This window comes from Lepidochelys olivacea, assembly GCF_965140295.1.
Source record: "Lepidochelys olivacea isolate rLepOli2 genome assembly, chromosome: 1".
In the NCBI taxonomy this organism is placed as follows: Eukaryota; Metazoa; Chordata; order Testudines; family Cheloniidae; genus Lepidochelys; species Lepidochelys olivacea.
In genome coordinates this window covers 12,956,691-12,981,609 of record NC_140411.1, presented here as the reverse complement: position 1 = coordinate 12,981,609, position 24,919 = coordinate 12,956,691, and the positions used below count along the sequence as shown (strand labels likewise).

At 41.6% G+C, this 24,919-nt stretch overlaps 1 protein-coding gene across 4 annotated transcripts in view; it reads right to left on the bottom strand.

The window, feature by feature from the left end:
• The window catches only part of C2CD3 (C2 domain containing 3 centriole elongation regulator), a 92,064-nt gene that overhangs the window by 59,258 nt on the left and 7,887 nt on the right, over positions 1–24,919 (bottom strand). For all 4 annotated transcript variants that reach the window (XM_084620152.1, XM_084620153.1, XM_084620154.1 and 1 more), the window contains 14 exons: positions 23,197–23,354; positions 22,626–22,840; positions 21,656–21,891; positions 19,898–20,030; positions 18,938–19,066; positions 16,703–16,847; positions 16,138–16,316; positions 15,343–15,567; positions 9,053–9,165; positions 8,307–8,425; positions 7,122–7,244; positions 5,224–5,691; positions 4,013–4,164; positions 2,071–2,314 (listed from right to left, as the gene is read on the bottom strand). In XM_084620152.1, coding sequence (XP_084476278.1) covers positions 2,071–2,314; positions 4,013–4,164; positions 5,224–5,691; positions 7,122–7,244; positions 8,307–8,425; positions 9,053–9,165; positions 15,343–15,567; positions 16,138–16,316; positions 16,703–16,847; positions 18,938–19,066; positions 19,898–20,030; positions 21,656–21,891; positions 22,626–22,840; positions 23,197–23,354 — 2,639 coding nt within the window. The remainder of the gene's footprint in view (positions 1–2,070; positions 2,315–4,012; positions 4,165–5,223; positions 5,692–7,121; positions 7,245–8,306; positions 8,426–9,052; positions 9,166–15,342; positions 15,568–16,137; positions 16,317–16,702; positions 16,848–18,937; positions 19,067–19,897; positions 20,031–21,655; positions 21,892–22,625; positions 22,841–23,196; positions 23,355–24,919) is intronic.

Below are 24,919 nucleotides of genomic sequence, written 5' to 3'. Positions count from 1 at the left end.
CTAGTGAAAAAGTTTTTCCTAATATCCAACCTAAATCTCCCCCACTGCAACTTGAGACCATTACTCCTTGTTCTGTCATCTGCTACCACTGAGAACAGTCTAGAGCCATCCTCTTTGGAACCCCCTTTCAGGTAGTGGAAAGCAGCTATCAAATCCCCCCTCATTCTTCTCTTCTGAAGACTAAACATCCCTAGTTCCCTCAGCCTCTCCTCATAAGTCATGTGTTCCAGACCCCTAATCATTTTTGTTGCCCTCCGCTGAACTCTTTCCAATTTTTCCACATCCTTCTTTTAGTGTGGGGCCCAAAACTGGACACAGTACTCCAGATGAGGCCTCACCAATGTCAAATAGAGGGGGGACGATCACGTCCCTCGATCTGCTCGCTATGCCCCTACTTATACATCCCAAAATGCCATTGGCCTTCTTGGCAACAAGGGCACACTGCTGACTCATATCCATCTTCTTGTCCACTGTAACCCCTAGGTCCTTTTCTGCAGAACTGCTGCCTAGCCATTCGGTCCCTAGTCTGTAGCGGTGCATTGGATTCTTCTGTCCTAAGTGCAGGACTCTGCACTTGTCCTTGTTGAACCTCATCAGATTTCTTTTGGCCCAATCCTCCAATTTGTCTAGGTCCCTCTGTATCCTATCCCTACCTTCCAGTGTACCTACCACTCCTCCCAGTTTAGTGACATCTGCAAACTTGCTTAGAGTGCAATCCACACCATCCTCCAGATCATTTATGAAGATATTGAACAAAACCGGCCCCAGGACCGACCCCTGTGGCACTCCTCTTGATACCGGCTGCCAGCTAGACATGGAGCCATTGATCACTACCCGTTGAGCCAGACAATCTAGCCAGCTTTCTATTCACGTTATAGTCCATTCATCCAGCCCATACTTCTTTAACTTGCTGGCAAGAATACTGTGGGAGACCGTGTCAAAAGCTTTGCTAAAGTCAAGGAACAACACGTCCACTGCTTTCCCTTCATCCACAGAGCCAGTTATCTCGTCATATGATTGCTCTCTATAAATATATCAGAGGGGTAAATACCGGAGAGGGAGAGGAATTATTTAAACTTAGTACCAAAGTGGACACAAGAACAAATGGATAAAAATATATAATCGGGAAGTTTAGACTTGAAATTAGACGAAGGTTTCTAACCATCAGAGGAGTGAAGTTTTTGAATAGCCTTCCAAGGGAAGCAGCGGGGGCAAATGACCTATCTGGCTTCAAGATTAAACTCAATAAGTTTATGGAGGAGAAGGTATGATGGGATAACATGATTTTGGCAATTAATTGACCTTTAAATATTCATGGGAAATAGGCCCAATGGTCTGTGATGGGATGTTAGATGGGGTGGGATCTGACTTACTGCAGAGAATTCTTTCCTGGGTATCTGGCTGGTGAATCTTGCCCATATGCTCAGGGTTCAGCTGATCGCCATATTTGGGGTCGGGAAGGAATTTTCCTCCAGGGCAGATTGGAAGAGGCCATGGAGGTTTTTCACCTTCCTCTGTAGCGTGGGGCATGGGTCACTAGCTGGAGGATTCTCTGCTCCTTGAAGTTTTTAAACCATGGTTTGAGGACTTCAATAAGCACAGACATAGGTGAGAGGTTTATTGCAGGAGTGGGTGGGTGAGATTCTGTGGCCTGCATTGTGCAGGAGGTCATACTAGATGATCATAATGGTTCCTTCTGACCTTAATATCTATGTATGTATCTATGTAACAATAAACTAAAACAAAGAAAAAAAGAGGGAAAAAAACAAGAGAATGGGATAAAAGGGAATGGAGACAAAAAGGGGAGGAGGGAAAGGATAGGGAAAAAAAAGTAGAGTATAGATAACAGCAATTGTGCCATTGTTTGGAATGAGGGGTGACAACCTACTGTAAGATGGGCTCTGACAAAAAAGAAAGATGAGGGACCCCTAGTTTATCAAAGATAAACTGAACAAGGTGAGATTGGCCCCTGCCGGAAGACAGGGCTAGATGGACCTTTGGTCTGACCCAGTATGGCCGTTCTTATGTAATGAGTCTCTAAAAGCTAAAACAGCAGTTATGGGAGCATACCATTGAGTGACTCACAGAGGGAGGATCCAGAGAGTGGGGAGGCCGCAGCATGATGGGAGGTACAGTTCCTTCTTCATTTTTTACTCTCTGCAGGGCCACTATTTGATCAGCTGAACCCATTGCTAGAATGACCCTCAGGCTCCCGTTTTTATTGCCTGTAAAAACATCCATCACAGACATATAGCTGTCCACTGCAACCACTGGATACTGAGCTTGAAGTAGCAGGCGAGAAATCTTGGGGTCTCTGGAGATGAAAAAACAGGTATCAGAACAAGCCACTAGGGTATCACATGTTTATACAACTCATTTCACCTGAAGCCCTCAATGCAACGAGACAAGCCAATCTATTACCCTTCAAAAAAACCAAAACAACAAAAATAAAAAAACTTTGGTCTTACAATTGCCCATCACAGATAAGGAGACACTGCTTCCCCCCCACCACAACCTTTGGACTTCACATCATACTGATGCCCCTTCTGGTGGATAGGAGAAACTACCTTCACCAGCTAGTGAGCAGTGGTCTCTGGGAAATTAGGTAAATGCTCTCAGCTACTGCCAGCCCAGCAAATGAACGATGAGAGCTAGGGATCTGTCCAAAGATCCCCATTTGGGAGCACAACATACTGCCACTAGACTACAAAAACAGCCATTGAGTGTATGATTTTACTAGTTAAAAACCATTGAAAAAGAACAAAAAGATGGGTGACAATGGACAGAAACATCAAGGCCTTTAGTGGTAGTAGTCGGAAGACATAGCAACATGTATTTACTTCTTGATAAATCCCAGTGTCTAATGTGCACTGAATTGAATAATAAAGCACCTTCCACATAACTGAGGCACTAACTGGATTTGCTCCTCTGTTTAATTTGACCGAAATGTCATGAACCAGTAACTTGAATTAAAAATAATATATTTTGTGGCCTTTATTTTGATCAATTTTAAATCACTTTAGGCAGGCATTGATTGAAAAAAGCTACCATTAAATTAAGGAAGGAAGGAAGGAAGGAATCAAAATCCTGAACAAAAGAGGAAAAAAGAAACGTTCAGGAAAGACCACCTGATAATGAGACAATTACAACTAAAAGTTGAGCTATTCAGACAATATTTTTATGTAAGAAGCACTAACCTGTGCTATGTAAACTGACAGTTCCATGGTAGTCTTACAGATAAGATCACCTGCTTATTTCAGTCACAGTTTGGGAAAGGACAGATTGAAACAAGTGGAAGGCACCGAATACTGTTTATAATGCACATACCAATTACTATGCTAATCCAATGTAACTAATGATAACCATGAAAGCCATGGCTTGCTATTTGAGAATGGTCAGGTTGATCTGCTACAGATATATTTTCTTACAAACAAGATAAGTTAAGTTGGTTTAGTTGGACAGCACTGCAGCGGTCTTCATTTCTATGGGCTCGTTTCTGCACAACAATGCTGTGCAAATGGTGGATTTAAAGTAGTGAAAGTCACACACTTCACATTAGTGAACATCAGTGGGACCACAGTTGCTTGTCTTGTAGATTTTCTTGTTATAAATCTAGGGCCTGACCTTGCAATTATCAGCTATGGCAGACTCCTGAACTCATGTATGGCCCCTTTAAAGTGGGCTCTGCACAGACTTCTGAATCCACCTCCAAGGATCTGATTGCAGGATCAGGGACTTAATGCCAATGCTACTTTAGCAAAGTTCCCATGGAGAATATAGGTTAACAATAATTTGGATCAGACATTTTGCACTGTTGACAAAGCCTTTCCAGTCTGACCAAGGACACGTGTTTTAGAGTCTGGCCCTCAATTCTTGCATCCTACAATGCAGAGCAGACTCACACTGTAAGCTGCTATAAGGACATACATTCTCATTCTTTCCCCTGCCACTGGTCAGTACATACTCCACACTCTGGTCAAAAACAGAACAAAAAGTTCAAGAGCCTGTTTACTTGAATGACATGTAAAACTGATGCAGAGGAAGCTTCACCAGTCCTAGTAGTCTGTCGCATCCAGGGGTTCGCATCTTGTTCCAAGCTTCAATAACCATTACATTGTTCTTGAGTCTCTCCAGATGTTTGGGAGTCAATGAAATAGGTATCACCTAGTATGGGAGAGAGTTTACTGCACAACTAGTAAATGAAGCAAACTGTATTAAAACAGAAGGGGAAGCTGTTTGTCAAATACAGAGTATTCTGTTTTAACAGAGGAAGATTTGCCGAGTACTATTAGTTGGAGACCCAAATAAAAAATTCAGTTCAGGCTTGTCTACCCAGTTTTGGTAGATTTGGAAAACATACCATACAAAAAAAAGTGTGATTGAGATGGCAAGAGATTTTTATTTAGATTGTTTTAAACTTTTTTATTGGGGGGGCAGGGGGGAGTAACACCTATTTATCATAAATACCAGTGAAGTGACTTGGGATAAAAATATGTTTTTGATACATCTTTCAGTGGAACAACACCTTCAATTAAGGCCTGAGGACCCCCACAATTCACATCTCTAAGACTCCCAATGAATCCTGCAATAAAACTGGGGAAAACAGATTTGACATTTTTTAAAGAAAAAACCCCAAGAAAAACAAAACAAAAAACAACAGACAACAACAACAAAAAAGGGATTTCTGCTATAACAATTTAGTCAAAATGATGTAAATACAACAGTATGTGAAACATGGATGAGTTTGTGTAACAACAGAAGTCAAAACTTTTGGAATTTCCTGGCTGAGTATTCTTCCCCTTAACATTGCATTAACTAGCTTTTGTGCTGACTAATGACTAATGTGAAGATAAAAAAATACAGGTTATAAAGAAATAAAGTCATCCCTCCAACCATACAGCATTGGACACAACATTCTAAGCATCTCTTTCCCTTCCCGCAAAGAGTAGTTGCCTTCTTTGCCTTGCTTTATTATATACGGGCTTCCCTGCCTACTTTCCTCTGGAATTTTAAAGGTCTTGTTTGGGCAATTCCAGGACCCACTGACCTGCATTTTTCATGGTTTGTGGTATGATCAAAGTAGTAATAAGAGCACTTTAATACATCAAAAAAAGATAGACAGAGAAGTCCTTATGGCTTGTATTAAGATAAAAACTTGGGCTTGGGAAAAAGTTTGCCCTCACAGGAATATGCAATTTAGACAGTATAACAGGAGTGACTTGCCTGAGAAAAGCTAAAGGCAGGTTGTGTTGTGCCCCACATGACAGCAGATCTTGTTGCCTCCTCTGTGCTGAACAGTTTGCAGTTTAAATACACATTACAGGAACCATGGATTCCAGAGTTTCCAGCAATAAAATCCTTTCCATCGGGCACCATTAACAATACATGCAATAATAATCCATCCTCTTCCGATGCACTGATTTCTGTCATCAAGTTACGGGATGCAGACAATGGAATGGATGGTGGTGACTGCAGCGCCCCTGTGCTGGGTACTTCTGTTCTCTTTGAGGTTTCCTGGTTGCTTTCTTTCAAAAGTCGAGGGCTTTTTGCATGTATAACATTTTTGTCAGCTTCTTGTAACTTAATCCCTGGACTTCTGATGGCATAAACTGGGGCTTGCTGGACAGTACTAGCTGACCTGGCATTGGCAATACTAAAGTCTTTGTTATCAGCTGCTAGCTCCAATGATACCTGCATTATATAACGAGAAAATATTTAATCAGAATATCTGCCCTCTATGAAGAACAGGCCCAGAAATATCAAGTCAGAAATATATAGCATACTTGGTTTAACAACTGCATTAATTTTCCTTCCAGAACCCTAAAAGCTCATTTATGGATATGTGTTGATCATGAATCTCAACCCTTACTGCAAGAAATCCTATAGAAAGATTTGCTAAATAAAACGATGCCTCTCTAATACGCCCCCCGCCCAGCCATGAAGAAAACCTGGACAATTTCAAACTTATGCAATAATACAGCTTGAAAAATGTACTTGATACCAACTAGCCAAGGGAAAAAATATTACCTCTCATTGGGCACTTTTTCTGGACATGTCTATATATTATTTTTGTCCACATTATATAGCATTATTTGATCACAATACTTTGGCATTGAATTCCTCCCTTTCATTTGTACTTCCTTCTCTCTTCCTATCTCTTCTCTTCATTTTTTCCTCTCCTGCTACGGTATTCTTTGTCTTTTCCTTCATCTTTCAATGACTATTCCAGTTTAATTTTTCTGTTTTGTAATATTTCCTTCCCTTTATTTCTTTCCCCCTTCATTTAAGCCACCTCTACACTCCTTCCTTTCCTCCTGTTCTCGGTCTCTTCCTCTTTCACCACTGATTTCCCCATTCATTTTACTTGTCTCCAAATCTCTCCCTCCTCAGGCTCCATTCCCTCTCTTTCCCGTCATTTGCACAATCCACTGCATTCCTCCCCCCGCCATTCTATTCCTCCTTTCTCATCCACCCTCCATTCTTCTCCTTTCTCACACTATCCCATTCCATTCTCCCCTGTAACCAACACAGTCATGCTTATCCTTCCATTCACTAACTCAGCCCATACACAATGGTCTCAATCTCTACACTGCTACTGAGTGGCAAGTAGATCAGTTCCCTGGCCACTCTGCTCCATAGCTTCCCCTGCTCTTGGGAGAAAGGAATCTGCCCACTCACCCTGGTCAGTGGGTTTTTCAAGTGTTATAATAGAAAAGACTTGCCACTCTGGTGGACTACAAAAGTAACTGAACCAACCTTTGCTTACATTCCCCAGGGATTCCCCAACTCTATAGGGCTGAAATTCCCAGGTAGACTCCTCCTCCTCCTCCTCCCCCTCCCCTTCACCTGAACTGGATGGTTCTACACTGTACTCAGAGGAACTACAATCAGAACTCCTGATTTTAAGACAGTTACAGGTGTCTCCCCAAAGCCTTTGTAAAATATAGATATCAGGGTTCTACTCTGCTGTAGCCACAAACCTCCAGCTTTAAGATGTGGCATCAAAGTTAAGAAGAAAAGAAAAAGAAAAAGAAAAAAAGAAAAAGAAAAAGAATATTCAGCCACCAAAATATAACCGTAAAAGATGATTTAACTCAAACATTGTACGGGAATTTATTTACCTTAATAGGTCCAAGCTGCATCTGACCTCCCTCTTCCTCCACAGGTAGTTCACAGCTGACAGTGAGCAATTCAGACTGAATAACCTTCCGCAGTGTAAGAGTTGCTGAGCCAATCACTACCGGCTGAGGACAGAAAAAAAATAAATTACTTCTAAGATTTCTGAAAGATTTTCTCATCAGGAAGAAACCCGGGAGTTATTGTGAAGTGACAACTTCTGAAGGAGCCTTCACACCACTGTTCTCCTTTTCAGCACAAAGTCTCAATGTTATATTAATACAAACCCAGCTTGTATAGAACTAAGGTTTCTATTAGTTCCTCATCCAGGCATCAGCACGGGATGATGGTAACGGAGAGATCTCAATTTCTGTGAGACTTTTGGATCACTGCAAGATAAGCATCCCAGATTCCAGGGATAGAATATGATTTTACACTTACCAAGGAGATAAATTATTCATCATTTTCCATTAGAAAATGATTATTAGGGCAAATGGAGAATGATATGTTTAATGTTATCGCCGATTATAACAATATCTGAACTGAGTTAAACCCACTCCCTGACTTTCTGTAGGCAGATTACGTGAATGTGATTACTTACATGTACTCATTTATCCAAAAGGAATATACATTTTATTTTTTTTCAGATGCACAGGTTACTCTAGTGTTTTCCAAGCTTTTGGCAGCTGAGCCCCTCCTTCAGGAAAATGAAACGAATCATGCCCCCTTTCAACCTTGCTGTGTTCTTAAAGGCCTACTCAACTTAATGTATACATCTTCCATGCAGTAGCACTGGGTTATGCTGGATTACTCATGTCTGTTTGATGGTTAATGCTTAAATCCACCCTCTACTCCTTAAACGGCAATACTGTGATTTTAGAGAAGGGTGAAGGAGAAACATATTTGGGCTTTTCAGTCTTGAACTGAGATAGCAAGATGAACACCATATTATTCCCCTAAAAGCAGCTGCACATACCTCAACCCCTTTTAAGTAATAAGTACTGAGATATTTTAAAGCAGCAGCCCATTTGGATGCCATCAATTTTGTCTGTCTTTCTCTTGTGATTGAGATTAGAGCAATTCCAATGCAGCACTGTAGATAATGTACAAAGGACATCAGATTGTACAAAAGTATTTGGGTGCCCAAACGCATAAAGTTTTGCTTACACTGATTAACTTGTGGCAAGTACCTTTTTCTGTGTGCTTTTTCTCATGTAGATTTTGAAAGCAAGATCAGAGTTCCACCAGTGCTCTATCATCATTCCACCAAAGTGAATAGGGAACACAGAACGCTGTTGAAATTTCACCACTGTAAGGAAGATTGACAGCTATGAGTCAAGTATGAGGGGGTAGCCGTGTTAGTCTGTATCCACAACAACAACAAGGAATCCGGTGGCATCTTAAAGAAGAAGTGTTTTTTTTACTCACAAAAGCTTATGCCCAAATAAATCTGTTAGTCTTTAAGGTGCCACCAGACTCCTTGTTGTTTTTGACAGCTATGATGGATGGAGTATGAGGATCTTGCTGGAACCTTAAAATAGACTATCTTGAGTTTTTAGCTATTCAATTCTGTTATAAGAGAAACTTACCTTTTTGGAGGAGTAACAAATGCTCAGCCATACCTGTGCGTTAAGAAAGTTTTCCGTTGGGGGCAAGTCTGCTATTGCCATCTCATTTATTCATTCATTCATTTTTAATATTAAACTCAATTATGTTTAGATCCCTTCTCCCTGCAGGAGAGCATTTCATCTCCAAAGCCCCTGTGGTCCTAGCACCGACCACCTATCCTGGGTCAGATGCAATCTATGCAAGTTCACGAGTGAATGTTTTGGGTCTTCCTTCCACAAAGCATAATAAAATATCAGAAAGAGCTAATAAATTTCTAAAAAGTATAGAATTCAATACAATTAAGATTAAGAAAAAATAAAAGTCTTACCTTCACCTGTGATTTTACTTGAAGCTATGCGAATCACTTCTGTTGTTAGGGAAATCTGTCCTGTTCCATTTTTGGAGACTCCCACTGGAAAGTGGTACTCAACAAAGAAAGTGCTACAAATGAAAAAGTGAATTAAAGATCCTAGGCTAACAATGGTGTAGTGCCCCTAATAAGGCCATACACAACAGGAGTAAACTTTGCAGCCACAGTGTCCACAAGCCCACGTTATTGGGCTCACAGGTCCTTCAATATTAGGGGACCACCTTTTTTTTTTATTGCATGTTTTATCCGAGCGCTGTTGCTACTGTGACTCGGTTAAAGAACTAAAGAGATGAAAAAGAATTTATTCTTCAATGTAATGCAATATTGTTACTTACACAATATCCAAGAACAACATTTGTTAAATTAGAGTTAAGATTGCTTAAATGCATTTTCTATCAAGGAAATAACCAATTAAGACAACTTTATTACCCAGACTAATCTCAATTCATATGCTTTACCCTGCAAACATCAGATTATCCAAATGCCCTCAGAGATTCTTCTTCTCCACAAACTTGCTTTCATTTCCAGGACGCAAACACCCACAATACACACATAGAGTTCCTCAAAACCATAGAGAAATACACAACCTGACCTTAAAATATCTTGATCTTGTTGAAGTCTATCAATGAGACAAGGTGGGTGAGGTAACTGAGACGTTTTGTACCTTGGGGGAGCACCCTGTAACCCCCCATATTCCTCATTTGTACATATTTGTGATATTACATATAAAGCATGCCTTGTAAAGTATCAGGGAAAATGTTATGATCTGCTGAAAGTCATTTACCTGTATATATATATATATAGATCATTAATGTATGTGAAGTTATAAGAATTGTGTTGTATGGTTGTTATTAAGGCCTTGTCTACGCTGGCAAGTTTTTGCGTTGTAACTCCCGAGGTGTACACACTGCCAAGCCACTTAATGCACAGAAACTGCGCAGTTGCAGTGCTGTAAAAAAAAAACAAACAATCAACCACCCTGACAAGAGCCGTAGAGCTTTCTGCACTGGCCGTGTAAACACCCTGGTCGATTACAGCACTGCGACTGGCCTCTGGGAGGTGTCCCACAATGCCTGTTCTCGCCTCTCTGGTAATCGGTTTTAACTCTACTTCCCTGCCCTCAGATGAGCAACCGTGAGCCCCACCCCTTAAATTCCTTGGGAATTTTGAAAGTCCCCTTCCTGTTTGCTCAGTGACGCATGCAGTGGTCTTGGTGCATCTTTCTAGGTGCCCACGCCTGCTCTATGCAATGCCAAGCTGCTGGACCTCATCAGCATTTGGGGAGAGGAGGCTGTCCATTCCCAGCTGCGCTCCAGCCATAAGAATGAGGATACCTACGGACAGATTTCACGATGCATGACAGAAAGGGGCCATGACCAGGATACGCTGCAGTGCGGGGTCAAAGGGAATGAGCTGTGGAACGCCTAACACAAGGGGCGGGAGGGAAACCACTGCTCCGGTGCTGCGACCACAAGCTGCTGGTTCTAAAAAGAGCCGGACACGATATTCGGTGGTGACTCCACCTTCACTGCAAAAGCCACTGTAGATACTTTGGTGGCTCGCGATGCCAATCGAGAGTGGACCGAGCCAGGAGGAGGAAATCTTGGACGAGGATGTGAGGGGGAGCAGAGGCAGAGGATGACTCGGAGGTCAGCGATGCATGCAGCCAGGAGCTCTTCTCTACCCCGGAGGAGGCTAGCCAGTCACAGCTGTCGGATCTTGGCGAAGCACAAACAGGAGAGGAGGCCCATGGTAAGTGGCTTTGATTTTGGGAATCACTGAAGCGAGTTGTTGGGGACAGGAGGGTTGCAGAAACCAGGCTTGTATCTATATGATGTGCATACACCACATGCCTAGTCTGAGCAACGGAACAGGGTGTTGATTGACTCCCTCACTTCACAGGAATCTGCTTTAGAGATCTCCAGGAAACTCTCATGGAGACACTGGGCAATCTGCTGCCGCAGGTTCTTTGGCAGACCTGCTTTGTTTCTTGCCCCATTAAGGGTAACTTCTCCACGCCACTCTGCCATCACTGGGGGAGGGGGAGGAAACCATTGCTGCACACAGACGAGCCGCAGAAGCCGCAGGGCAGAAGCCGCAGTCTTGGAGAAGACCCTCCCCTTGATTCCCTGCTCACCCTCAGCAGCAAAATATCTTCCATAATGAACACAGTCTGTGGAAAATGTGGGGACAGGAATGATTATAAGGCCCCCTCTACAGCACTGGCTCTTCCCAAGAGCCACGTGCCCAGTGTACAGTATGGTCCTGGAACACTGATTTCCCCTCCACTGCAATTACTCACCATTTTGGGGGTTTTCTAGCTCATGTGTGCTTGCCTAGGATCAGCCAGTTAGTGACAGGTATGTGAAAAGTGGCTGTGTTTTTAATCACTGAATCAGTGGTCTGTGTATTGCAAACAATGCTGCTTCTGTAAAATGTTGCATTTTGCCTTCACATATATGAACTTGGGAGCCCAGCCTCCCTCTCTGTTATTGCCGGCTGAACGGCAGCACAGACTTAGAAAGCGGCCATAAAGAATTAGAGGACTTTCTGCGTGATGCCATGATGCACTCCGCAGCTGAAAAACAAGAATTGAGGGAGTGAGGGGACAGTGAGAAGAAGGACTGAAAGGAGAACGCGGCACACTAGAACGAAGCCACAGAGCGGCTCTTAAATCTTATGGAGCGCCAAGTGGAGATGGTCCAGGCGCTACTAACGCTGCAAACCGAGCAGCTCCATGCCTGCCCTCCCCTGCAGCCGCTATCACAAAACTCTTTCCCATGCACTCCCCAGACACCACCAACACACTCTTATCAACCTCCTGACTCCAGTCTGTACCCGCGGCATTCCACTCCTGCCCTGTCACAATCCAGCCCTGCAGACTCCCAGTACCCACTGCACTCAATACACAATGAGCATTTTGACTTCCCCTACGGTGATCTTTTGATCTGGGAAGAAAGTCCCTGCTTGCAGCTTCCTGAACAGGTCAGTGTTCTGACAGATGCATGCGTCATGCACCTTTCCGAACCAGCTTGCGTTAATGTCCATGAAACACTCACGGTGATCCATAAGCTCCTGGAGAACCATTGAGAAATACCCCTTCCGATTAATGTACTCGGTGGCTAGATGGTCTGGTGCCAGAATTGGAATATGCATGCCATCTATCGCCCCTCGGCAGTTAGGGAAGACCATTTGTGCAAAGCCATCTAAACTGTCATGCACGTTGCCCAGAGTCACGGTCTTTCAGAGCAGGATGCAATTAATGGCCCTGCACACTTCTGTCAACATGAGTCCAACGGTCGACTTTCCCACTCCGAACTGGTTAGCAACCGATTGGTAGCAGTCTGGAGTAGCCAGCTTCCACAGTGCAATAGCCACAAGCTTCTGCAACAACAGGGCAGCTCTCATTCTTGTGTCCTTGCGCCGCATGGCTGGGGTGAGCTCCTCACACAGTTCCATGAATGTGGCTTTCCTCATCCGAAAGTTCTGCAGCCATTCCTTGACATCCCAGACATGCACGAGGATGTGATCCCACCACTCAGTGCTTGTTTCCCGAGCCCAAAAGTGGTATTCCACTGCGGTCAGCACCTCCGTGAATGCCACAAGCAATCTTGTGTAGTAGCTAGTACACATGGCGAGATCTATGCCGCACTCCTCTTGCCTTTGTAGTTTAAGGAATAACTCCACTACCCCGTGTTAGGGAGAGCAAGCAGCATAATGGTCAACCGTGCAAGATCTATCCCTGCAGATGGAAGGGGCAGAGCATGCAGCACACAAACCGTTGAAAGATGGCGCCAAATGCAGACGGAAGCACAGGGATTGCTGGGATGCGAACAAATGCATCATGGGGCATTGAGACAGGACTCAGGATGCCCTATGACCCCCTCCACCTTCCCACAACTCTTAGCGGCAGAAGAGGAATAGATGCTCTGTGGGACAGCTGTCCAGAGTGCACTGCTCCAAATACCGCTGCAAGTGTCGCAAGTGTGAACACGCTATTGCAAGGACAGCTGACAGTGTGAACACACAACAGCAGTTTCCCTTCAGCGCTCTCTGAGTGGCACTGTAACTGCCAGTACTGTAACTCTGCCAGTGTAGACATTCCCCAACTTACAGCATGTTTTTGGGTATCAGCCAGCTATTAGCTTCCCAGAGGCAACAGCTAGGAAAGTAACCAACGCCCGGGCGGGGTGTGAAACAACCCATCAACAGTGTATTGTCCAGTAAGGGGGCTACAATTCAATGACTCACCTGCATGAGGCCACACCAGGGGAATTGCTCAACTTTGCTTGGAGAGACTCAGCAATACCCCCAGACATGCCTGGACTTGTGTTTTCCAAGCACATGAACTGAGGGTATGAAACAGACAGAGTGGACACATTCTCGGCCTTTCTCCTTCACCCACCTACACTGCAAGCAACAAGGATGCTGAAGACTTGAAACTCCAACTGGGGGGACTGGACCAGATTTCAAAGGTGAAATCTGTATACTATGGGCTGCAATATCCAGTGGGTGAGGAAAAACTGCTTCTAGTTGCTGCCCAGTCTAATAGGGTGGAGAGTTTAGACTGCGTGCTTAGATTTTATTTCTTTTGGTAACTAACTCTGACTTTTTGCCTATCTTTTATAGTCCATAAATTCATTTAACTGTTTATCTTTACCAGTGAGTTGGTATGAAGTGTGAGGGCAAATCTGCTCAGGTTTGACAAAGGCTGGTGTATATCCCCTTTCTGTTGTTGAAGTGGTAAACCAATTAATAAATTAGACGGTACATTTCTGAAGGCTGGTGCCTTTCTGTGTGATTCCTGAGTGGCTCTGGGAGCATTCATGCAATATAGCCGGGTGTGGGGCTCCACATCCTGTTGTGCTGAGTGATCACAGCGCCTGGAGGGGCTTGCTGCTGGTCACTAGCAAGGCACTGTGAGAGACAGCCCAGGCTGGAGAGAGTTAAGGGGGCATAGCGGTCCCACAGTCTCAGGCTGCACCCTGGGGGGATCCCGTCACAGTAATACCTTTTATTTGACCAACTTCTGTTGGTGAGAGACACGCTATTTTGATTGTACCCAGCACTCCTCAACCACCTTGTCTCTCTAATATCCTGGGACCAACACGGCTACCACGCTGCGTATTTTATCACTGTATTTTGTTTAGAAGTCTATGATGTGTTACTTTTTAAGACAAGGAGAGGAGGAGGAAAGAACCTTAGGACCCTGTTGAAATAAGGTCAATTGAACAAAGCACCAGCATTCAGAGAACCCTGGTTCCAAAATCAAACAAAGGCATACAAAAAAAAAAAATTACAGGAGTACTTGTGGCACCTTAGAGATTAACAAATTTCTTAGAGCATAAGCTTTCATGAGCTACAGCTCACTTCATCGGATGCATAGAATGGAACATATAGTGTGATTATATACATATATATATATATACACACACACATAATCAGACTATGTACACACACACACACACAGGTAAGTTAGAAGTTACCATACAAACTGTGAGAGGCTAATTAGTTAAGATGAGCTATTATTAGCAGAAGAAAAAAAAAACTTTTGTAGTGATAATCAAGATGGCATCCGATGAAGTGAGCTGTAGCTCACAAAAGCTTATGCTCAAATAAATTTGTTAATCTCTAAGGTGCCACAAGTACTCCTTTTCTTTTTGCGAATACAGACTAACACGGCTGCTACTCTGAAACCTGCCATTTAGACAGTTGACAAGAAGGTGTGAGGATACTTAACTTAAGGAAATAGATTTAATATGTGTAATGACCCAGCCACTCCCAGTCTCTATTCAAACCCAAGTTAATGATATCTAGTTTGCATATTAATTCAAGCTCAGCAGTTTCTCATTGGAGTCTGTTTAGATGGGCCATCTTGACATCTAGATGTGACATATTGAATCTATTTCCTTAAGTTAAGTGTCCTCACACCTTCTTGTCAACTGTCTAAATGGGCCATCTTGATCATCACTACAAAAGTCTTTTTTTCCTGCTGATAATAGCTCATCTTAACTAATTAGCCTCTCACAGTTTGTATGGTAACTTCTAACTTATCTGTATCTATCTATCTATCTCTTACTATATGTTCCATTCTATGGATCCAATGAAGTGAGCTGTAGCTCATGAAATAAATAAATAATAAATTTGTTAGTCTCTAAGGTGCCACAAGTACTCCTGTTCTTTTTGCTGATACAGACTAACACGGCTGCTACTCTGGAAAAAAAAAAAATCCTAAAAATAATTCTTACCGCTTTTTAGCTAAAGCTGGTCTTGGTGGTTTCCCTGTAAAGCTTTTCTTGCCTGGTGTAGTCTGGGTGCTTTCAGGAGGAATTCTCAAGCTTTCAATTATGACTCTGGCTAAGTGTATTCGACCCAGCAAAGCCAGCCTATCCACATTTAAGGTTATGGCTTGACCTTCCTCTGTGTATTCTGTGGGAGCTTCAGAAAGTGGTAGCGGTCTAGCAGGAGAACAGCTGAAAAGGGTTAAAGCAGAGAATCCAGTTTAGACAAACATTCATTGCAGCAAAACTCTAAGGGAAAACTGTAGGCTGGCAGGAGGGTGGTTGTTTTATTTTTTTTAAATGACAGGTTTCAGAGTAACAGCCGTGTTAGTCTGTATTTGCAAAAAGAAAAGGAGTACTTGTGGCACCTTAGAGACTAACCAATTTATTTGAGCATAAGCTTTCGTGAGCTACAGCTCACTTCATCGGATGCATGGTTCACAATACGTGAATACGCACATTTGTTTTTTCACTGTACTGCACTTTTCATCACAAAAGTTTTTTACTCACCCTTTACAGTCAAAGTATGTAAATTGCAGATAATGAAGGTGGCTTCTAAATTAAAATGTGTTATTTACTTACAGTAAAGAAGGAAAAGTGCAGACGTTTTCTTTCCATGCAATTCTAACTGCATAAGACAGGATACCCTCCCAACTGAGCTCTGCAACAAGCCGTGGGTTGAGAACCACTGCATAACTATTGTTAATGGCAACTTATGATTGGCGGCTACTGCACAAAGGAGTCTGTAACTGAACTGTTCACCTGGGTTTCATTTCTGTTGCCTTTTCTTTCTGATCACAGATGCTAGAATCCAAAGTTTTTTGTGACCTCTGATGGTTTTCGTGGTCACCTTTCACAAGCTTTTTTGTCCTGATTACTTTTTTAGATGATATAACATCCTCATCATCACTGAGGAAGTCACTTAAACTGGTATCAGACTTCTAAAAAGATATCAGAAAAAATAAAAATTTATTATTATCAACGCCAACAAAAGGTACACAACAGCCACAATAAATGAGGGTGGGAAAAATAGCATGTGATCATGTAATCAGACTATCAAAAAGCATACTCACAAGGGAACAGAATTAACGTTGCATGGGCATTCTTTGTTCTGGCATTTCCCGATTTGAGTGCTTGACTGTCATCTTAATAATGTTCTTTTATCAGTTTTTAATGTAATTTTTAATATATTGGCAAACTTCTATAGGCTACATTACAAAAATGCCTTATAGATACTAAGACATCTATCTTCCTTCTCATCTGATGTCTTGATTTTCTTTTACTATAGAACTGTGGCCTAAGCATCTTCCCCTCGTCCCCCACTTACATGAGCTGTGTAAAACAAATTCTCCAGGAGACTCTGATCATAGTGAGGATCATTCAGCTCACTGTCATACACCTCACTTCCTGCAGAGAGAGATTCTGGAGGGGAACCTGTCCCATCCCAGATATGCACAGGGGATAAATCAGCACTGTGGACACAAGAGGAGGAAAAAATATCCCTCTTAATATAGCAGTTTCATATAAATTCTAATGGCATTGTTTATAGAACAGCCACCTTTATATCCAGATTTGAACTTAGTTGTGATGTTCAAACTAGCAACAGTGAAGATAGTGCTTGACAGTAATGAAGAGTCCAGGTAAGAGATATGGCACAGGCAGAAACAAAACAAGCTTCCCTCACAATGTGTCTCAAACCTGATCTGAATAGAACTCCTAAAGCCTCCTAAAGCAGGCTGAGGCTTGGGAGCCACAAATGTCTCTTTAATGTGTCTCCTGCAGCTTTTTGCAGCTCATGATATTAAAACACTGCATGATTTAATTATTAACTAATCTAACTTATTAACTAATCAGGATGCATTTGCTATGTTATTAACCAATTACAGAATAGTTGGTCAGTAATTTTGCTGTGAGATATAATAATTGTAAATGAAAGAATGAATCGACACTACTGTGGCTCTTTTGGGTAATGTTGATCGCTAATTTGATCCATTGAGGTCTGAGTATCACTGTCCTAAAGGGATTAATGGGTAGCCTGCTTTCCATTGGCCCTTGAGTCTTTGGCCTTGCTTCTAAAACTGTCAAAAGGGGGAAGGACTTAGGAGTGGCAAGTTGAATAAGTCACTGAATAGCTACCAGATAACAACAACTTTCAGTTACTACCAACCTGGCTGGATATCTGCTAGTGACCTACTGTAGAAGTGAAAGGCTTCATACCCCATTACCAATGCCCTGAATTAAAAAGCATCCCTTTTCCCCAAAAAACATTATTAATAACCTACTTTTTAAAAAGTTTTCACAAAGTGGTATTTTAAACCTGCCCCTTTTCTGAGATGAGCTGGTGAATGTCAGTCCAATTCCCATTAGGAAGTTCTCAATTTCAGCACACAACTTCACCACCACATCTGAACGTCAGGATAGCATTCAGACACCCAGATTTGCATGGGCATGGAGAGCCAACTCTCACATTGTTCATTGGGAACAGGGTAAAGGTACATTAGTGGAACACTTCTTGTGCTCCTAGCTTTGGAACAGAGCAACAACTGCATTTTCCAAGGCTGTCAATATGGTACCATTCACAAGCGTCAATCTAAAATCTGGATATTCCTCCAATACGTTAGACTGTTAAATAAAAAGAAGGGGAGTTTACAAAAAAAGTGAAAAGACAGATTTTCACTGATTTTGCTGGCACCAAAAAAAAAAAGTGAAAAAAAAAATTTAACTTTCCCTCAAAGCGGGAAAATACAAGAACACAATGGCAAGAAAACCAGAAAGGGAAACTGATTAGGATTCTGAATCTGCAAAGATTTAAGCACATTCTTAACTTTGTGTGAGCAAGTAGCTCCAGTGAAGTCAATGGCACCACTCATGTCTATTAAGTTTTTACTTAATTTAACTTCTAAGTTAGTAAATGTACTAAAATATATAAATCTTTGCAGGATGAGGGCCTAACTTGGCTTCACTATTTAACTGAAATGCAAAAAGGAAGCAATTATAAATGGGGAAAAGTAATTAAAAAAAAAAGTTAATTTAGGTTTCAACAACAGTTAAGGATGGTGTTTTAAAAATATATATATATTGTGTACATGTGTATATACCCTATCTTGAAAAGCCACATACAAACGTAAGCAACTCTTTGGATTAAGAGTGGAGAAGAGGCAAATTAATAATTGGGCAAAGGGTAAATATAACTAGTGCCATTCTCTATTTTGCTTAAAGTCTAGATTGTATATTTTTTGCCTAACATTTGCCTAGTATCTCTGCAGGCAAAACATAAGTAATAAGTAACTACAAATCAATTTGCACTAGAAACAGTGCTTAGTCTTCCAACAACATCAGCTATATTGCTTGAACAAAAAACCCTCACAAAAGTGGGCACAAACTCCAAGTGTAAAATATTTTCTCTTACCACCACCCGATAACCCCGTACTCCAAAATATTTCCAGCAATGATGGAGAGGATGCACTGACTCAACCAGTATCCCATATAATACAAGGAATAGATAACTGGGTCATTTTGGGAATGTTTACGACAACATCTCAATGCCTGCCATGGCACTCACCTGCCCAGTAGCAGTTGTATTGCTCTTTTTTCAGCATGGGAGTCAAATTCTTGAACTGTGTATTCAGATGCTAGGAGAAGTGGATCTTCAGCAGTGGATGTAACATCAGGGTCCAAGGTTTTAAGGCTCCTGGATGACAGTTATTCCAGTGAAGAGGGATCAGGAGGAGGAATAAGGATAATAAGTGTTTCTGGTTTGTTCCAGATTTTATTCATTTTAGCTATCAAATAAACAGATTTTCTCTCATTTAGCACAAATAAAAACCTATATACAGTGTGTTTCTATTTGCATTTTAACTCCCTAAGTACAAAAAGGACAAATTCTGTTGTACAGCACTAGGTAGATTTGACTTAAAGTTACAACTTTGGATCAAAAATTGTAAGTATAAGTTTATAATGTGCCAAAAGTGCAGCCCAATCCTGCAATATAAACATAGCAGCTGCAGGCTCTCTATGCTTTTTCTCATTCTTTCTCTTTTTATTTTTTTAAAGTGCTCATGAAAGGTGCCTGATCAACATTCCTGGGGAGACTGAAATCCTCTACTTATTTACAAATCAAATATAGCATAGGCAGCAGCGCGGAAACTGTCTCCCTACCAAACATGCTTCAAACTGTGGTATCTCTTTTAGGTCTGACTGGGTATCTCAGCCTCTAAACTCAGGTAACCTTTTGACTCTGCTTAAACTACCAGCAAGGTTGCCAATTGTGGATACCTGTACATCACGAAGAGACCTACTCACTCATATCAGACAGATCACTGAATGACCTTCAGATGGCACTGACGTTAAGTCATTACCAATATGGACTGCAACTGGTGAGGTGAAATACAGGCACTTATTTACAACTGTTTGAATAAGAATTCTGAAAGATGTGAGACAAATCACATCATTATAGGAAAATATGATAATGCCTTGAAATTTATGGCTTGGAAGTAAAACACACTCCCTCCTTCAAGCTCACTTTGCTGTTGCTTTGAAAGTGTCTCTCTTTACAGAAGGATGCACTTCATTCAACTCAACGTCAGTATCTGGGCTGGATTTCAATGCAGAAACAGCCATGGCATTGCGGAGTTTATTGCCTTGATCCAGAAGAGCTGGAAAATAAAGAATAAAAATTCAAAATTAAAATGTAATTTAAAACAGAAAAGCCATGTGCATACAAAGTAAATATGCCAGATGTAAATTTTATATCTATGTCTGTCATTATAAAGAGCCCTTGACATATTGGAGATTAAACTTGTTATATACCATAAAACATATAACACAACGGGGAGTTAGAGGGAGCCTACTTCAGTCTTGAGCACAGGGCAGTATGAGGCACAACTCATTTGTGCTAGATAGACTGAACCAGATGGTGGAGAGAGGGTATGGTAGCCAGATTAACCCATGGAAGGTTGGCTTGACATCCAAAGGTTCCTCACTAGCAGTCCAATTTCAAGATTTCTCAGTAAATACAATGGACAGCTCAGAAAATTGGCAATAGGATATGGGAAGTTTCCATTGCTAATTTACTCATCTAAATCCAGCTCAGGATGACAGTGAGCTAATAATACTAAAGCCTGACAGCTAATTTGGTGGCCTATAGCAACTAAGTTAGTGATCTAAGTCCAATTCTTATCAAACAAGTGCTGATTGCATAGAAAAAATCCCACTAACACAGTTTGCACTCTTGATAGCCATCTCAGCAGATAAAATCAAGGATTAAATAGGCTAGGAGACTGATATTCCCTTCTTGTTCCTCCAGGTCAGAGATGAGGCAGTATGAGGTAGGGCAGGATGAGGTAATTTGTACAGCTGCTGCCCATACTATACCTGTTCTATGGATAATCAGGCCACCTGCCTCCAGTCCCGAAGCCCGCCGGGGATATCAGTTGGCTGCTCCTTCACAGGGCCAGGAGCACGGGTGTGTACTTGGCATGGTTTACCCCGTCCCAGACACCTGCCCCTTTCTGCAGCGCGAGGGAGACCCTGGCGCATGTTTACCTGGAGTGCGCCAGGCTGCAGCCTCTATTCCAGCTCCTCACAGATATCCTGTTACGTTTCTGGCTGCACTTTTCCCCTCACCTCCTTATCTACGCACTCCCTATCCATGGCCCCACAGTCAAGGGACCATCTGGTCAACCTCCTCCTGGCCTTGGCTAAAGTGGCCATCTATAAAACCAGGGAGAGGAAGTTGGCCAACGGGGCCTCCTGTGACTGTGGGGCCTATTTCCGACCCTCTGTCCGTTCACATATCTGGGCAGAGTTCCTCTGGGCGGTGTCCACTGGCTCCCTTGACGCCTTCAAGGAGCAGTGGGCGCTGTCTGGGGTTCTCTGCTCGATGTCCCCGTCAGGTTCCCTTCGTTTTACCCTTTGACCACACTCCTGTCCCTGTTATTTCATTAGTTGTCCCCCAGAATCACTTGGCTTCCAGGTCCTGTGGATCCTCCCCGTAGGCTGAGGGGGGTCCTTTAGCAGTGGGTGGGCTTTCGCCCGCCCACTTCCTGGATCCCAATAGGACCAGCACTAAATTAAATCTTTATATATTAAATACAAAAAGTGTTTTGACTGTCAGTTTAAGTTCCAAATACTGTCTCTAGAACATTACAAGAAACACTTATCCTGAAGCCTTCAGTTTTACAAGAGCACCAACTTGTATCACATGTCAGCTAGCTGAAATATTAATGAGCTTGTACAGTTTCAAATGAAACCTAAACCCTGATGGCAAATATTTACAAACCTGAAAGGAGGTCTTTTGTAGTTGGGTTGTGCAAAGACAGCACATGTGCATTACTGTGGCTCCCCACAGGTGTTCCTGCTTGCAATTCAAGATCAGAACTGTTGGGAAATGATGCCTGTTTCTTTGGAGGATTCACTTTTAAATTTTCATCTGGTAAAATCAGACGATGCTGAGACCCAGAGAAACTGTTCTTTATGTTCTCAGAATTCTCTTGAAAGAGCAAGTGGTCTATTCCTCTATTTAAAAAGATAAAGTTTAGTAAAACCCAAAGTTGATTTGTAAATATAGTGCTCCTCAAACTCTTATGCACATTCCTTAATCAGAGTACTGTATCCCCCACCTCAAAGAAAAACAGGACATATTTGTATTTGGCTGCATAGAGAAAATCCTGACTTCCGTTCTTACATTCGAACTATGAAATATGCTGACTCAAATTATAATTAAAACATTATGGGCCACATCTTCAGCTTATGTAAACCACATAGCTCCAATGAAGTCAATGGGGCTTTGCAGATTTATATCAGCTGAGGATCTGGCCCTTTATTCTTTTCTTACATGCCTAATTACAACATGATTTAGACTACACATGGATGTACTTCTTAATCCATGAGTCATATATAAGGCTGTAAAAAAGTTTTGATTGTTTGGTTCAAAAATAGCAGCTGGTTTGTTAGAGTTGTGGTTGTGGGGTGGTCAGCACAAAAGACATGCCGTGTGTTCCCGCTCTGCTTTTGAAGGTAAGTGTGATGGAGGGTCAGTTGGTCCCAAATCTGAGTGAGCGGCGGTGTGACCTGGAGCATGGGGCACACCACCACTCAAATTTGTGGAAGCTTTATAAAGTTGCTATTTCCACAACAAAATTGCGGCCCATGATTTTCTTACAGCCTTAGTCATAAACACATTGCTGATGCTTAATAAAACATTTGAAATGAAAAGACATTCCTTTATTTTATCTGGAAAAAAAAGTTACCTTGGAGTAGCGGCCCTGCTACTGTTAACAGACTCTCTTCCAGCCATACCAGGTGGTCCATGCAGTTGTGCAGGAGCAAGAAACGGAGTCTTGCTGGATTCAGTCATTCCTCTGGTTCCCTGAGCAGAAGCAGCAATGTCTAAACTCACATCTGTGGTTGGGATGGAGCTGCTACTGTCATAGGTTTCAGACAAGGGCTCTAAGACTAGAGATACCTGAAAGACACAATGTAAGAAGAATGTGCTTTTTAATTAAATGTGCCAAACATTCTACAGTTGTTTTTCTTTCCGTATTACATAGCATGCTGCATTTCCCGTACAAGAGGCTATGTATTCAATACAGTTGTGTTAGATACTAGCTTAATCTCTGGAATATTTACAAGCAGTTAGTTCACATTACACATTTTCAATCAAAGGAATTAGTTTCTTCAAGGGAATATAGCCCCGAAGCAGGACTTTCAAAAACAAATACTTAAGGTTAAATATAGGTTTACAAGTCTAATTCTAGGCACCAATTTTTTAAAATCTTGGCTGGCTCAGGTGAGTTGTGGAGAAAGAGATTTCAGTACTACCTGCAGTTCTCCTAATTTCTCAGATGTTGGTGAAATAACAGTGAAAAATCCACTGATTGGGTGGCTTGGAGATAGTTGTGATAGTCCATTGATTTGAGCTCTACCAATTGGAAGATGGTCAGGTTTGGTCATTACCTCCAACAAAAGAACACCCATATCTACAGGAGACAGGAACAGCTAACTTAGATCTGGCATAAGACAACATATTAAAAAACCCTTTGTGAACAACAACAATATTGCAGTTAAAAATTAGGGCTGTCAATTAATCGCATTTACCTCATGAGATTAACTCAAAAAAATTAATCGTGATTAAAAAAATTAATTGCAGTTTTAATCGCAAGGCTAAACAACAGAATACCAATTGAAATTTATTAAATATTTTTGGATGCTTTTCTACATTTTCAAATATATTGATTTAAATTACAACACAGAATACAAAGTGTACAGTGCTCACTTTATATTATTACTTTGATTACAAATATTTGCACTGTAAAAATGATAAACAAAAATAGTATTTTACAAGTAGCGTAGTAGTGCAATCTCTTTATCATGAAAGTGCAATTTACAAATATAGATTTTTTGTTACATAACTGCACTCAAAAACAAAACAATATAAAACTTTAGAGTCTACAAGTTCACTCAGTCCTACTTCTTGTTCAGCCAATCGCTCAGACAAACAAGTTTGTTTACATTTACGGGAGATAATGCTGCCTGCTTCTTATTTACGTCACCTGAAAGCGAGAACAGGCATTCCCATGGCACTTTTGTACCTGGCATTGCAAGGTATTTATGTGCCAGATATGCTAAATATTTGTGTGCCCCTTCATGCTTTGGCCACTATTCCAGAGGACATGCTTCCATGCTGATGACGCTTGTTAAAAAAATAATGCGTTAATTAAATTTGTGACTGAATTCCTTAGGGGACAATTATATGTCTCCTACTCTGTTTTACACGCATTCTGCCATATATTTCACATTGTAGCAGTCTCGGATGATGACCAAGCACATGTTGTTCGTTTTAAGAACACTTTCACTGCAGATCTGACAAAACGCAAAGAAGGTACCAATGTGAGATTTCTAAAGATAGTTACAGCACTCGACCCAAGGTTTAAGAATCTGAAGTGCCTTCCAAAATCAGAGAGGGACAAGGGGCAGAGCATGCTTTCAGAAGTCTTAAAAGAGCAACACTCCGATGCAGAAACTATAGAACCTGAACCATCAAAAAAGAAAATCAACTGTCTGCTGGTGGCATTTGTCTCAGATGATGAAAATGAACACACATTAGTCTGCACTGCTTTGGATCATTATCGAGCAGAACCATCATCAGCGTGCATGCATGTCCTGTGGAATCATGAAAGCACATATGAATCTTTAGTGCATCTAGCACGTAAATATCTTGCGACACCAGCTACAACAGTGTATTGTGAATGCCTGCTCTCACTTTCAGATGACCTTGTAATCAGCATTATCTTCTGCAAATGTAAACAAACTTGTTTGTCTGAGTGATTGGCTGAACATGTAGGACTGAGTGGACTTGCAGGTTCTAAAGTTTTATATTGTTTTATTTTTGAATGCAGGTTTTTTTTGTACATAATTCTGCATTTGTAAGTTCAACTTTCATGATAAAGAGATTGCACTACAGTATGCGTCTGAGGTGAACTGAAAAATACTATTTCTTTTGTTTTTTACCGTGAAAATATTTGTAATAAAAAATAAATATAAA